The following is a 14777-nucleotide window of genomic DNA, read 5'->3' as shown; positions in this document are numbered from 1 at the left end:
ACAGTGAGGCAGGGGGATAAGGATACAGTGAGGCAGGGGGATAAGGATACAGTGAGGCAGGAGGATAAGGATACAGTGAGGCAGGCGGATAAGGATACAGTGTGGCAGGCGGATAAGGATACAGTGAGGCAGGAGGATAAGGATACAGTGAGGCAGGAGGATAAGGATACAGTGTGGCAGGAGGATAAGGATACAGTGAGGCAGGAGGATAAGGATACAGTGAGGCAGGAGGATAAGGATACAGTGTGGCAGGCGGATAAGGATACAGTGAGGCAGGAGGATAAGGATACAGTGAGGCAGGAGGATAAGGATACAGTGAGGCAGGAGGATAAGGATACAGTGTGGCAGGAGGATAAGGATACAGTGTGGCAGGAGGATAAGGATACAGTGTGGCAGGAGGATAAGGATACAGTGTGGCAGGAGGATAAGGATACAGTGTGGCAGGAGGATCAGGATACAGTGTGGCAGGAGGATCAGGATACAGTGAGGCAGGAGGATAAGGATACAGTGTGGCAGGAGGATAAGGATACAGTGTGGCAGGAGGATAAGGATACAGTGTGGCAGGAGGATAAGGATACAGTGTGGCAGGAGGATAAGGATACAGTGTGGCAGGAGGATAAGGATACAGTATACTTGAAGTACAGTCAGGCCAGTCTTATGACCAAAACCCATCCAATTATTCAATCCTAGACAGTAACCACACACGCGCACACAGCCCATCCCGACCCATTTAGTTCTGCCCATTCTAGCCTATCCCATATTCCCAGGCAATAACTAGTCCACAGTAGTTTCAGTGCTGTGTGTTCAGTCCATCCCTGCCACTGACCTCTTCCCTCCACAGTAGCCTGTGCATGGCTCCATCTCCTAATGAGGGCTCTACTGTACTGTTCTCTCCCAGCTATCACTGTGCATGGCTCCATCTCCTAATGAGGGCTCTACTGTACTGTTCTCTCCCAGCTATCACTGTGCATGGCCCCATCTCCTAATGAGGGCTCCCTCTCCCAGCTATCACTGTGCATGGCCCCATCTCCTAATGAGGGCTCTACTGTACTGTTCTCTCCCAGCTATCACTGTGCATGGCCCCATCTCCTAATGAGGGCTCCCTCTCCCAGCTATCACTGTGCATGGCCCCATCTCCTAATGAGGGCTCCCTCTCCCAGCTATCACTGTGCATGGCCCCATCTCCTAATGAGGGCTCTACTGTACTGTTCTCTCCCAGCTATCACTGTGCATGGCCCCATCTCCTAATGAGGGCTCCCTCTCCCAGCTATCACTGTGCATGGCCCCATCTCCTAATGAGGGCTCCCTCTCCCAGCTATCACTGTGCATGGCCCCATCTCCTAATGAGGGCTCTACTGTACTGTTCTCTCCCAGCTATCACTGTGCATGGCCCCATCTCCTAATGAGGGCTCCCTCTCCCAGCTATCACTGTGCATGGCCCCATCTCCTAATGAGGGCTCCCTCTCCCAGCTATCACTGTGCATGGCCCCATCTCCTAATGAGGGCTCCCTCTCCCAGCTATCACTGTGCATGGCCCCATCTCCTAATGAGGGCTCCCTCTCCCAGCTATCACTGTGCATGGCCCCATCTCCTAATGAGGGCTCCCTCTCCCAGCTATCACTGTGCATGGCCCCATCTCCTAATGAGGGCTCTACTGTACTGTCCTCTCCCAGCTATCACTGTGCATGGCCCCATCTCCTAATGAGGGCTCTACTGTACTGTTCTCTCCCAGCTATCACTGTGCATGGCCCCATCTCCTAATGAGGGCTCTACTGTGCTGTCCTCTCCCAGCTATCACTGTGCATGGCCCCATCTCCTAATGAGGGCTCTACTGTACTGTCCTCTCCCAGCTATCACTGTGCATGGCCCCATCTCCTAATGAGGGCTCTACTGTACTGTTCTCTCCCAGCTATCACTGTGCATGGCCCCATCTCCTAATGAGGGCTCTACTGTGCTGTCCTCTCCCAGCTATCACTGTGCATGGCCCCATCTCCTAATGAGGGCTCTACTGTGCTGTCCTCTCCCAGCCATCACTATGCATTACCTTCTACTGTACTGTCCTCTCCCAGCCATCACTATGCATTACCTTCTACTGTGCTGTCCTCTCCCAGCCATCACTATGCATTACCTTCTAATGTGATGTCCTCTCCCAGCCATCACTATGCATTACCTTCTACTGTGCTGTCCTCTCCCAGCCATCACTATGCATTACCTTCTACTGTGCTGTCCTCTCCCAGCCATCACTATGCATTACCTTCTACTGTGCTGTCCTCTCCCAGCCATCACTATGCATTACCTTCTACTGTGCTGTCCTCTCCCAGCCATCACTATGCATTACCTTCTACTGTACTGTCCTCTCCCAGCCATCACTATGCATTACCTTCTACTGCCTGAGTTGTCCGCTGACACCACGTCTTGCCTACCATAGACAATATGCCTAGTCTACTACACAACCACCTCACGTGATGATCTCAACTGATATCTATATTTAACATCAGTGATCGGCCTGAGAGTCTTGCATTTTTTGCATTGCTTTGACCGTTTCTAGAGTACATGTGAAGTCTAGCTAAGTAGCGGTGAGTGTTTGAGTTGAGGGACTGCCAAGTCCGTGAGGACTTTTGATCCGGGTCACATGGGGAATGGGTTGAGCCACGACACACACACACCACACCTGGCTGTGCTAACTGGTTTTTGAGTAATCAACTTGGGCTCATCTTCCCATTGGACAAACACAACCCCTCTATTCCACTGGGACCAGCAACAACACAGAAAGAAATGATCCATGTCACTCTCACATACAGGACAGCTGACAGTCAGGGCTCTAAAGTCAGACAACTTGATCCTGGAACCATTTACAAGCAACTGGAGAGCTGACCGGCAGTGGCTGATGCTAAGTTGTAGGCCGAGTTAGCTAGGCCAGTTGTTTAACAGATCATGTGATACTCAGCGCTACAGTTGAAGTGTAGAGGCACTAAGGGCAGATCATTTGGTAAATGGACCATTTGGGATTTTACATAGAGATACCGGTAGGCACGCCATCACCTGCACACATAACAAAGCTCTCACACCATCACCTGCACACATAACAAAGCTCTCACGCCATCATCTGCACACATAACAAAGCTCTCACGCCATCACCTGCACACATAACAAAGCTCTCACGCCATCACCTGCACACATAACAAAGCTCTCACGCCATCACCTGTACACATAACAAAGCTCTCAAGCCATCACCTGCACACATAACAAAGCTCTCACGCCATCACCTGTACACATAACAAAGCTCTCACGCCATCACCTGCACACATAACAAAGCTCTCACGCCATCACCTGTACACATAACAAAGCTCTCACGCCATCACCTGGGGCCTGTTGCACAAAAGTAGAATTAAGACATCCGGGATAAATGACTCAGCTGAGCTCAATGAAGCCAAAACATGTGCGTCCAGGCTTAATTGGTTGCACAAAGACCAAGCCAGGATGAGCAGACACGGATTCATTAAGCCAGGTGAAACCAATCCTGGATAGGTGCGCGCTCACGGCTCACTCAAATAGACCCCGCCACAGATCACAGATTAACTGATTTACCATGGCAACTAGAGCCGCGTACTTTTCCCCGTCGGAAGCACAAATCCTCATGGAGGCATACGAGGAGGTAAAAGATATAATTAAGAAGAAAGGCAACACCGCCACAGTGATAAAGCAAAGAGAAAAAGCGTGGCAAAGTATTGCAGACCGCCTGAATGCGTAAGTAGTGCACAATTACACACTCACCGCTCCGCTGAAACATCACAATTACAATTCAAATATTTAATTCACATCTCCAAAAATGCAGTTGTACTGTAATTATGAAACGGTTAAATTTTTAATTGAAATGCACTGCAGATATGAGTGAAATTGTGTAAAGTAACTCCATCACACTGTATAAAGCTATGATAAATTTTTTGATATTTTTACTGAAAACAAGACAAAAATACCAAGTAATTTTTTGCAGTGTGACTCCATTAAATGTGTGTGTGTGTGTGTGTGTGTGTGTAGATTAAACATGAACGGGCCAAAACGGACATGGCAGCAGGTCAAAATCAAATACAAGAACATTCTGCAGAATGGTATGGTCCCTGACTAATATTTAACAAAGCACAAGCATATATTGTACCCAGAAGGTGCCTGCTCACACATTGTCTGTACTGTTTTAGCAGTGAAAAAGAATACCCACAGACAAGGCACGGGTGGTGGGTCACCAAAGGCTGACCTTACCCCAGCAGAGGACATGGCCTTGGAGCTAAATAAAGGCAGGCCCGTCTTAGAGGGGATCCCTGGGGGGAAAGAGACGAGCATAGGTTCCTCCCAAGATGCCACCCGCTTCATTCAAGGTATGTCCTTCCATCTCTACATGGGATACAACCACATTCATATTGAATCAATTTGGACTGTCTGACTTTGGTTTACCTATTGCCTTGCAGTGTCTGGCAGCACTGTGTTCCTGTTAGAGCCACCAGCACAAGCACCAGACGATGCTGATCCAGTGAGTACTCCATCAAAGGCATACTGTAGGCCTGGCATGTCTTGTCTACTAGCTTCAATATGAATCCGATTAAATGTGATAGGGTGAAGGCCCCAGTGCAGCAGCAACAGCACATGATGGAGACGATGATGAGGAGGAGACCATCTCTCTGGATTCCAGAAGGCATGAGGTATCATGTTAAGACTGTGAAAGTACTATTTACTCTACAATGGTGAGGAGTCCTCATCAAAATCAAAAAATCTAATTTCTTTTACAGGACCCAGATGCTATACAGTGGGAAAACCAGCCTGGCAACATAGTGCGTATTAATAAAAGGACACCACATCCTGCCAAATTCCAGCTGCGCTAATTGTATTGTGTTCACAGAGCTCACAAGCTATCAGAAAGTTGTATGGCAACCACCTCCGGCGCCAAATAGAACTGGCAGACATAGACATTCAGTACAAGAAGAAAAAGATGGAAAATCTTGCACTGGAGTCCGAAATAAAAAAGAGGACAATTAGGAAACTGGACCTTGAAATAAAAAAACTTGAGAGGGAGGTGAGATATGCCTTCAATGTACACTGTATGCTAACTGTAACACAAATGTATTATTCATTATTTTTCTTTCCTCCCCCAGCTCCAAGAAGATGACACAGCTCAAAATAAAAATTAGGTATATTCTCGTAAAGTCAAGTGAGCCATGACATATGAGCTCTTATTGTGAGCACACAGGACGGTGGCATCTTTCTAAGGTTTTTTTTATTTTCCCAGCAATCAGTACAACCAAGTCATCGTTATAAGGCATCGCCCTCTTTTGCCCACCCCCCCAGCACCAGGTGTGGCCACTAGCCTATATGAAGGCCCAAAATTGTGTGTTCCTTTCTGCTCTGACAATGGCATGCCCATTCGTGCGAGATGTGGTGGATGAAGAAGCACTTGTGCTGAGGAGAGCCTTCAGGCGAGAAAGGGTCTTCAGGGACCGGTTGGACCCACTGGCCTTCCCTGATGACCATCTATATGAAAGATACAGGTTTTCTGCAGATGGCATCAGGTATCTATGCAGACTACTGGGTCCCAGGATTAAGCACCGCACTGCACGGAGCCATGCACTGAGTGTGGAGCAAATGGTTTGTGTGGCCTTGCGCTTTTTTGCTAGTGGAGCCTTCCTGTACTCAGTGGGGGATGCAGAACAGCTGAACAAGGCCACAATTTGCCGCACAATAAGGAGTGTGTGTCTGGCTATCAAAGCATTAGCAGATGTCTTCATCTCCTTCCCTGGCCACAGAAGACTCTGTGACATCAAAGAGGAGTTCTATAGGATTGCAGGTAAGAGGATCTACAAATTACAGGACAACTGTTAACACATAGTAGGATACTCATTACTTTGTGTGACAGGTTTCCCCAATGTCATTGGTGCAGTGGACTGCACACACATAAGGATAAAAGCCCCCTCAGGTGCCCATGAGGCCGATTTTGTGAATAGGAAATCCTTTCACAGCATTAATGTTCAGGTGAACATAACTTTTTGATATTGTCCATTGACGAACACTCTGCATTGCCAGTGATGTGCATTGATTGGTGTAATATTCCTCATCTTATGATTTCAGATGGTCTGCAATGCTGACTGTGTGATCAGCAATGTTGTGGCAAAATGGCCTGGCTCAGTCCATGACTCCAGAATCTTTCGGGCCTCTGAAATCTATCAGTGCCTATCACAAGGTAAGCCACACAACCCCTATTTATAACCATCATGGCTGTGTCAAGAATATCACTGTGTTTATGAGGTAGTAATGATGAGATTTTGTGTTGACAGGTGAATTCTCTGGTGTGTTGCTGGGAGACAGGGGGTATGGCTGCCAGCCTTTTCTCCTGACACCTTTCACAGACCCCCAGGAAGCACAGCAGGCCTACAACCATGCCCATGCCAGGACCAGGGCCAGAGTTGAAATGACCTTTGGCCTCCTGAAGGCACGCTTTCACTGCCTTCACAAATTAAGGGTCAGCCCTGTTAGGGCATGTGATATTACTGTGGCTTGTGCTGTCCTCCACAATGTGGCCTGCCTGAGGAAGGAGAGGGCCCCCAGAGTGCCACCAGCCATGGACTGGGACAATCCGGCAATCTTCCCTGATGACGACAGTGGTCGGCTGCTGAGGGACCAATATGTGTTGAATTATTTTAGTTAGTATGTGTGCTTTCAATTTTGGTTAAATATGTCCTGCGGTGGCAGAGGAATTTGGGTTTTTTTGGGTTCGTTTTTTGACGAATTTGGCCTCTTATGATGTTTGTGCGGTATACTGTGTGTAATACAAGGCTGCAGGGAGGCTACTGCATCCATTCATTTGTCTGTTCAGTTGATGTGTATGGATTTGTCCTGCATTTATTTTAGTGTGCAGACATGCAGGGTGTGTTATATACAGACCTTTGAATGTGTATGTATCATTTTGTATAATATGCTTGGATTCTGTGCTTTCCATCTTGTAGAGTCACTGTGACTTCAGTTTCGAAAGGAGCTGATGGTTTACCTGCTTTGTTTTGTCCTTATTCAATAAAGGAACATAATGTTACACATTGTGTTTTTATATTCATATGGAATGTGTATTTGTTTATATGACAGAGTACTAGGGCCACACTGAAGAAAAAGGATAAAGTCATAAATTTATGAGGCTGGTTCTTTCTGCAGAAAAGCTACATATTGTTTTTACAGTTTTGATACTTATGACAATGTGATACTTAATATTCTGGCACATCAGCATGTCTTTGTTTATGAAACCATACTGAAGTACAATTTCACGAAATGCCCCACATCTGTCATTTTAACAACTGTCCTCCTTTAAAACAACTGGTTACAATATTATGACTTGTGTTTTTTTCCCCTCTGTGGCCCTAATATTCTATCATTTTATATATAGCCTTATAGTCTATGGGAAACTGTAAATTATCTAATGATAGCAACATCATCTAAAAATCATTTTTTATCCAAAATCATTGAAATTAATGATCACAAACGTTTAAATAATAACAGTGGGTCTAGTTATATGTGATAACAATGTATAGTGAGCAGTGAAATAACTATTGGTTTCCATTTGTGGTGACTGCTGACTGACATTAGGGATGAGATTAAATAGATCCTGGAATTTAGCCTGGTCTGGAGCAGGCTAGCTCCACAGAATAAATCTCCATGGTAATTTATACCATAACATATCCTCCTGCCCCCTATCCATCTTTAGTGCAACCGGATTACGGATCAATTGAGCCAGGATCACCAAGATATCCTGGCTTAATCCCTTATCCTAGTTTTGTGCAACAGGCCCCTGCACACATAACAAAGCTCTCACGCCATCACCTGCACACATAACAAAGCTCACGCCATCGCCTGCACACTTTTTTTCTCCTTAACTGGTGTGCCGTTTCTTGGCAGGTTCCTTGCACAGCGGGGTTACTTCAAGCCTCAGATTACTAGTATTTCTCCAAACCTCCCAGTAAATGTTTTAAGTAGCAGAAGGTCTATGATGGATCACATGCTGCCTAAGTCCCTCCAAAGCAGTTTAGCCCCCAGCAGCATCCACCCGGCCCCCAGCAGCATCCACCCGGCCCCCAGCAGCATCCACCCGGCCCCCAGCAGCATCCACCCGGCCCCCAGCAGCATCCAGACTGGTTAATGATGTGGTGGAGAGAACAAGGCCTCATACAGACTGGTTAATGATGTGGTACAGAGAACAAGGCCTCATACAGACTGGTTAATGATGTGGTACAGAGAACAAGGCCTCATACAGACTGGTTAATGATGTGGTAGAGAGAACAAGGCCTCATACAGACTGGTTAATGATGTGGTGGAGAGAACAAGGCCTCATACAGACTGGTTAATGATGTGGTGGAGAGAACAAGGCCTCATACAGACTGGTTAATGATGTGGTAGAGAGAACAAGGCCTCATACAGACTGGTTAATGATGTGGTAGAGAGAACAAGGCCTCATACAGACTGGTTAATGATGTGGTAGAGAGAACAAGGCCTCATACAGACTGGTTAATGATGTGGTAGAGAACCTCCCGGGCCTCATACAGACTGGTTAATGATGTGGTAGAGAGAACAAGGCCTCATACAGACTGGTTAATGATGTGGTAGAGAGAACAAGGCCTCATACAGACTGGTTAATGATGTGGTGGAGAGAACAAGGCCTCATACAGACTGGTTAATGATGTGGTAGAGAGAACAAGGCCTCATACAGACTGGTTAATGATGTGGTAGAGAGAACAAGGCCTCATACAGACTGGTTAATGATGTGGTGGAGAGAACAAGGCCTCATACAGACTGGTTAATGATGTGGTAGAGAGAACAAGGCCTCATACAGACTGGCTAATGATGTGGTAGAGAGAACAAGGCCTCATACAGACCGGTTAATGATGTGGTAGAGAGAACAAGGCCTCATACAGACTGGTTAATGATGTGGTAGAGAGAACAAGGCCTCATACAGACTGGTTAATGATGTGGTAGAGAGAACAAGGCCTCATACAGACTGGCTAATGATGTGGTAGAGAGAACAAGGCCTCATACAGACCGGTTAATGATGTGGTAGAGAGAACAAGGCCTCATACAGACTGGTTAATGATGTGGTAGAGAGAACAAGGCCTCATACAGACTGGTTAATGATGTGGTAGAGAGAACAAGGCCTCATACAGACTGGTTAATGTTGTTGTAGAGAGAACAAGGCCTTGCTGCTTTGGATTGTTAATCCACAGATCAGCTGCTAAAGTAGCTACCAGGAATACAATATGGTACCCGTTTGTTTGCCTTGGACAATACTGTACAAAATGGGACGGATAAACAAACGCATAATGAGTTTAAAAAAACACCCTGGACTTGGCAAACACACACAACCCACAGGCCTAGATGAACCTTGTGGTGTACAGAGGGAACATTAAATTAAAATGGATTATTTGGGAATTAGCAGTCTGCCATTACAAACATTGAGGTAATCCAATCGTGTTAATTAAATTCTGGTAAACAAGCCACGTTTCTCCACAACAGAAGAACCCAGACTAGACACACAGTAACAACAGTACAGGACTGACAGTCATTTGAATAATGCAAAATTTGGTACTGCCTTCCAGGACTTTGCCAGCAGTAGAAGCCCGGAGTAGTGACTGAACTAGGAGCTCTGCATGTAGGATAAACAGAGGACAACCAACGCCTTGTTTCTACTAGTGATGCACCAATATCACATTTTTGGCCGATACCAATATCCGATATTTACCATTTTAGTGGCTTTTTAAGCATTCTAGTACAGTTCAATAGTTAACACACACATGGGCGCAGCGGTCTTAGGCACTGCATCTCAGTGCAAAAGGCGTCACTACAGTCTCTGGTTTGAATCCCGGCTGTATCACATCCGGTTTGATTGGGAGTCCTATAGTACGGGCTGTCATTGTAAATAAGAATTTGTTCTTAACTGACTTGCCTAGTTAAATAAAGGTTACACACACACAAGTTATTTTGTTGGCATTTACCTATGTCCCCATTACCAGTAAAACATAATCAAAACCTATTTCTTTCACTTACTTGCTGTGCTGTTTCGTTGTTCAGTCGTTTCATTCTCAACCAGGATTACTATGGAACGCAGTTTGGGTCTTTGTGTGTCAAAAAAGATGTCAAAATAACACAACATCTGTTTCAGTAGCTATAGTTAGCTAGCTAACTATATAGGTAGGTGTCATCTAAAATAACCCTAATTTATAAGAGAGTTCTTATTTGGTTAATTGTGGTCGGACCAATCAATGTGAAGCTAGCCACAATAAGGATTAGCCACAAGTGGCCTTTGCTGTTAGCCTTCAAAATAAAATAATGGCATAATACTACTATTTGTATTAATTTGCATTACAGGCAATGACGTACTTTTATTTTGAAGGCAAACCGCAAATTCCACTATTGTGCCTAATCCTCATTGTGGCTAGCATCACAACACATAACCCGGTGCAGTCGAGCCTCACTAGCCAGATGCTGGCTGCTTATAACGTTAGCTTTGGGAAACAGGGTTAAGTAGCTGGCTAGCTATTTATTTTCATGAATTGAAGTTGAATTTCAATAGGCGAACAACAAATGGTACCCTGGCTAATACTTACAAGGATTCCTAAATCATTGAAAGAATAATGAAAATGACTGCAGGTTCTACTGGTCATTGTTTTCAGGCTGGCTGTATTGGTGCTAGCTAGGTACTAAGCTAAAGCTAGCTACCCCAGAAGTTGCAGTCAAACAAATTATGCTTTATTACCAATGCGAACAGATAGTTCGTGGCCGGTGATTGTAGACTTTTTTGTACAGCTTTGACAGTGCTACTGTATCTTTTTTGACAGGCAAAGACCCAAACGGCGTTCCATAGTATGCATGTCGTGAAGCTAATAGCAGTGACGCTATTACTGTGTAACTCTGGTAGGGCAACATCTGAAAAATAGCGCACCTGGTAGGTTGTACCGGTGCTTGACCAGTCGGCGAAAGCCAACATCACCCACGACAGAAAACGGTTGATTGTCAAGGGCTATAAATTCCATTATCTTGGCTTTAATGGATTTTGCTTTTGTTGTCTCGCTGAAATGTTGTTACTCTTTCAAATGACTGCTCGATCCACACAAGCAGACATTGTGGGCTAGTTTAGGAATGCTGTGTTGCACGTTTAGCGCAAAATGTTATGTAGAGTCATTACGTCATGTACCTACGTTATATAGCTATGCATGTCAGCTTTGACATCAGTTTTGCACATTGGGGCGTTAAACTAGATATCGGCCAATACCGATGTTGACATTTTTAGCTAATATCGTCCGATTCCAATATGTTCACCGATATATCGCGCATCCCTAGTTTTCACTTCTCTGGCTGTGGAAAATGCTGTATTGACTGTAGCCTTGGATCATCACAGTTTAACATGGGCACATAAGTAACTGCGTGTGTCCTTTTGAACTTTGCCAAGAAGCAATAAGTTAAGTCATGCCATTGGAGTACCTATGGCTGTATGTATTAGTACCTATGGCTGTATGTATTAGGGCCCACAGTAGCAAAATGCTTTAAAAACAGAAAACTAACACAAGCCTTTCTTATTGGACAAGTTCAGGTAGTCCCTGTTTCAGTCCATTTTATTTGGTTTGGTGCCTATTGAATAGGACCCATGTGTCCTTGACCATTGAGAGGCCAAGCTGTGCTGCGCTAGTTCTGGCTCTGAGCTCAAGCCTCTAGCTTCCTTCCCTCTCTGGGTATTCACATCAGAGAACAGCACTACTGCTGCTGAGTGCGCACACACACTGCACTGAGTAAATCACGTTGGCTGGCTGCCCCTAACCCAGGGCAACAGTGGCCTCTCTCCCGCTGTGCCCCTCTCCCTCTAGAGCAAGGTGCTCCCTCTCTCTTTCCATTTCGGTCTCCCTCTCAGTCACTATCTATCCTCTCTCTCTCCACACTACCCCCTCTTTTCTCTCTCTCCAAATCACATAGATTCAGTGATCAGAGGCACTGCCTGTCACAGCCCATTTTATACAGCCCACAAAGCTGAGCATTTCCAAGGCAGAAGCAGCACTCAGATATTTCCATCTAAAGGCTGCTGGAGCCTACTGGCTCTGCTGCATAAAATCTTCCTCTTTTCTGCACGGTTTCCTCTGGTTGTTACATATCACTGAAACCAGGCCAATTGCCACTGCAGAGACCCAACTCCAACCTAGGTCTACGTCCCAAACAGCATCTTATTCCCTACCTAGTGCACTAGGGCCCATAGGGCTCTGGTCAAAAGTAGTGCACTACAGGGAATAGGATGCCATTTGGGACATAAGCCAGGTCAAATGTACATTTTTGTATGACAAAAAAAAGGTTGCGGTCATAGTCTCTCTACTTCTAGGAGTGAAAGGTTCAACAGAACAGAACCATAATGACTAATCTGGCTATAGGGCCTTTCATCATGCTGAGTGTGAACACAGTATGACATCAAGCTGACCCCTGGAGACCGTGGTAAACAGATGTCGCCACTCCAACATGTGGGCTACAGACTAGTGAATGTTAGTCCACATGAATTCCTCTGTCATCTGCAGTGATCTGAATGTCTACTAGGAATACGTTTCATCTGAACAGTTGTTTCACGACAGAGCACAGTGTGCAGTATCTGCAGGTATAGCAGCAGAAAGGAAGGGGCAGGAGACTAAAACACTGACATGCACACGTGGGGCACGCCTAAGGCGAACTAAGATCCTTTATGATCCAAGCATAGCGAATAAAAAGATACGGGACCTTCCAGACAGCGTGCAGAGGACACTCTATTCGCGACACAGTGCACTACTGGATGAGAGACCTATGAAGCCCCGGTCAAAAGTACAGCATTAGCTATACAGGAAATGGGGTGCAATTTCACATGCAGCCGTTCTCTCTCTCTCTCCTATCACCATGGTACCTACCAGCTGTCCTCGTCATCCACCTCTGCAAGGTCCTCCCATAGGTCCAGAACATCCACCTCATCCAAGGCCAACTGGTCCAATCCCGAGTCGCTCTCCGCCAGGGTCTCAGACTCATAGCTGTCCAGAGAGGGACTCTCTGGGGTTGTGCTTAGCCCCTGGGTCTGTGCCGGTCCTGGTCCGTTCCCGCACGGCAGGGTCAGAAAGCCTGCGCACAGTCCACCATCCTCCTCTTCCCGGTTAACTACAGGGAGCTGGGACATATCCTCACTGCTACTACTGTCCTGAGGAGAGGACAGCTCCATGTCACTACTGCTGCCACCTACTTCCGTTCCACAACTTCCACTGCTCTCCAACCTGAGAAGGGAGTTGGTGTTGATCTCTCCTTCACAGGAGGAGATTATCTCATTGATGTTGGTACTGGTTGTGAGGTTACTGTTGTTTGTGGTGGTCTCTCTGAGATTCTTACTGCCTCCCCTGTTGCGGAGTGTTTGATTCTGGACCTCAAGTCTTCGAATGAGTTCCTGGAGCTTACGTACCTCCTCCAACTCCACCCCTGCTAGCTCCTGCTCCTCCTCGTAGCTCGGCTGGGAGGGCTTCACACAGTCGTTGTCTGCTGGTTGCGCCGCAGTGGCGCTGTCCGGAACTACCATGTTGCTCCGGGTCTGCTAGAGGAAGAAAATGTTTCGATCAGCAGCTCGCGCAAGGAACAACAAACCATCAGATCTTGGGTACAGACACTCAGCGAGGTACAGATCATGGTTGAAAACAGTGGGGGGGTTTTGTCGTTGCGTAAAATGGCTCATTATTAGCTGGACTAGTTGTGAGATTAGCAGTTTATGAGCTTGTAATCAAATCATCCGAACCAAACAAACGACAAGGGGGGGTAGCTAATCAATTTGATCATAGCAACGTTTGCTTGCCAATAAAGCCAAGGCCACATAGACGGGGGTAAATATATTTTCTACATAGATCAATTAACTAGCAAGCTCCCATGATTAGCACCAATAATACCGATATGATGAATAAAGAAATATCCTAAAATAACGGCCGAAGCCTCAAAGGCTGACAAATTACAGGCTAACAACAGCGGCACAAACAGTCCCCACACTCGTTCAGTTTCATTGAATGCCGCCAACATTTACAGTTAAAGATAAGTCAAGCTTCTTGCTATTTGTTGTTAGCTAATTATCAAAGTACAACTTTAACACACATGCATTTATATAATATAGAACTCTAAAACACACACATGCATTTATATAATTTATTATACAAGCCAATAGATAATTTGTTATATCGATGCATTTTCAAAAGAGCCGTTGGGTTAGCTAGCTAAACATAACAAACCTACTGTACCTGCACCGGTTGAGCTGAGCCGTGTTGATGTCAAAAGATGTTCATATGAGCCTGCTAAATCCAACGAACGAGAGTTTACATGAATCAAGTACGTTTACAAGGAATACTAAAAACGTAAATCATATGTATCAACAAAAAATTACAGCTATATGATTGTCGGCGTAATGAGGGGGGACCACGCTAAGCCATTTTTCCCGTTAGCCTGTAATTGGCTAGCTAACTAGCGAGCAGCTATGTTTTGCCAGCTTTTGAGGGACTCGAGTTCACCCAATCAGGGCATTGCTCCCGCCCCGTACTTGACATTACCACGATATTTGGTGCCACCTGCAGGATACTCCAGGTGTTGCCTGCTGTTCTCTTCTCATGCGCTAGAGGTCGCCGAATACAAGGAGAAAGCAAAAAGACACATGTAACGCAATAGCACACCTGGGGTGCATTTCATTTCGCTTCAACGTTTGCTACGTTGCGTGACTATTTGTACTTAACGACATA

At 45.8% G+C, this 14777-nt stretch overlaps 2 protein-coding genes across 4 annotated transcripts in view; one reads left to right on the top strand and one right to left on the bottom strand.

Moving 5' to 3' along the window:
- The window catches only part of LOC139581692 (SLAIN motif-containing protein-like), a 40444-nt gene extending 25916 nt beyond the window's left edge, over positions 1 to 14528 (bottom strand). For 2 of the 3 annotated variants that reach the window (XM_071411719.1, XM_071411721.1), the window contains exons 1-2: positions 14286 to 14528; positions 12933 to 13594 (exon numbers count right to left, since the gene is read on the bottom strand). In XM_071411719.1, coding sequence (XP_071267820.1) covers positions 12933 to 13582 — 650 coding nt within the window. In that variant the 5' untranslated portion in view covers positions 13583 to 13594; positions 14286 to 14528. Of the gene's footprint in view, positions 1 to 12932; positions 13598 to 14285 lie in introns of all 3 variants that reach the window. The other variant, XM_071411720.1, reaches the window with a different exon arrangement.
- Positions 3366 to 7072, top strand: LOC139581694 (uncharacterized). The gene is made up of 10 exons (XM_071411722.1): positions 3366 to 4109; positions 4197 to 4373; positions 4464 to 4525; positions 4608 to 4694; positions 4782 to 4823; positions 4892 to 5065; positions 5145 to 5180; positions 5279 to 5833; positions 6115 to 6226; positions 6321 to 7072. The coding sequence occupies exons 1-7, from the start codon at positions 4046 to 4048 to the stop codon at positions 5178 to 5180; spliced, it is 642 nt and encodes a 213-aa protein (XP_071267823.1). The 5' UTR covers positions 3366 to 4045; the 3' UTR covers positions 5279 to 5833; positions 6115 to 6226; positions 6321 to 7072.
- Positions 14529 to 14777: the final 249 nt, after the last annotated feature.

Source organism: Salvelinus alpinus, chromosome 7, assembly GCF_045679555.1.
Source record: "Salvelinus alpinus chromosome 7, SLU_Salpinus.1, whole genome shotgun sequence".
Taxonomy (NCBI): Eukaryota; Metazoa; Chordata; class Actinopteri; order Salmoniformes; family Salmonidae; genus Salvelinus; species Salvelinus alpinus.
Note: the sequence above shows the minus strand (reverse complement) of the source record. Positions and strands in the feature narration are given on the sequence as shown.

Excerpts from the sequence above, each read along its gene's own strand:
- LOC139581694 (XM_071411722.1), top strand. The coding sequence starts at position 4,046 with ATGAACGGGCCAAAACGGACATGGCAGCAGGTCAAAATCAAATACAAG. Across the intron at positions 4,110-4,196 it reads CAAGAACATTCTGCAGAATG|CAGTGAAAAAGAATACCCAC; the intron begins GTATGGTCCCTG and ends GTACTGTTTTAG. Across the intron at positions 4,824-4,891 it reads AAAACCAGCCTGGCAACATA|AGCTCACAAGCTATCAGAAA; the intron begins GTGCGTATTAAT and ends TTGTGTTCACAG.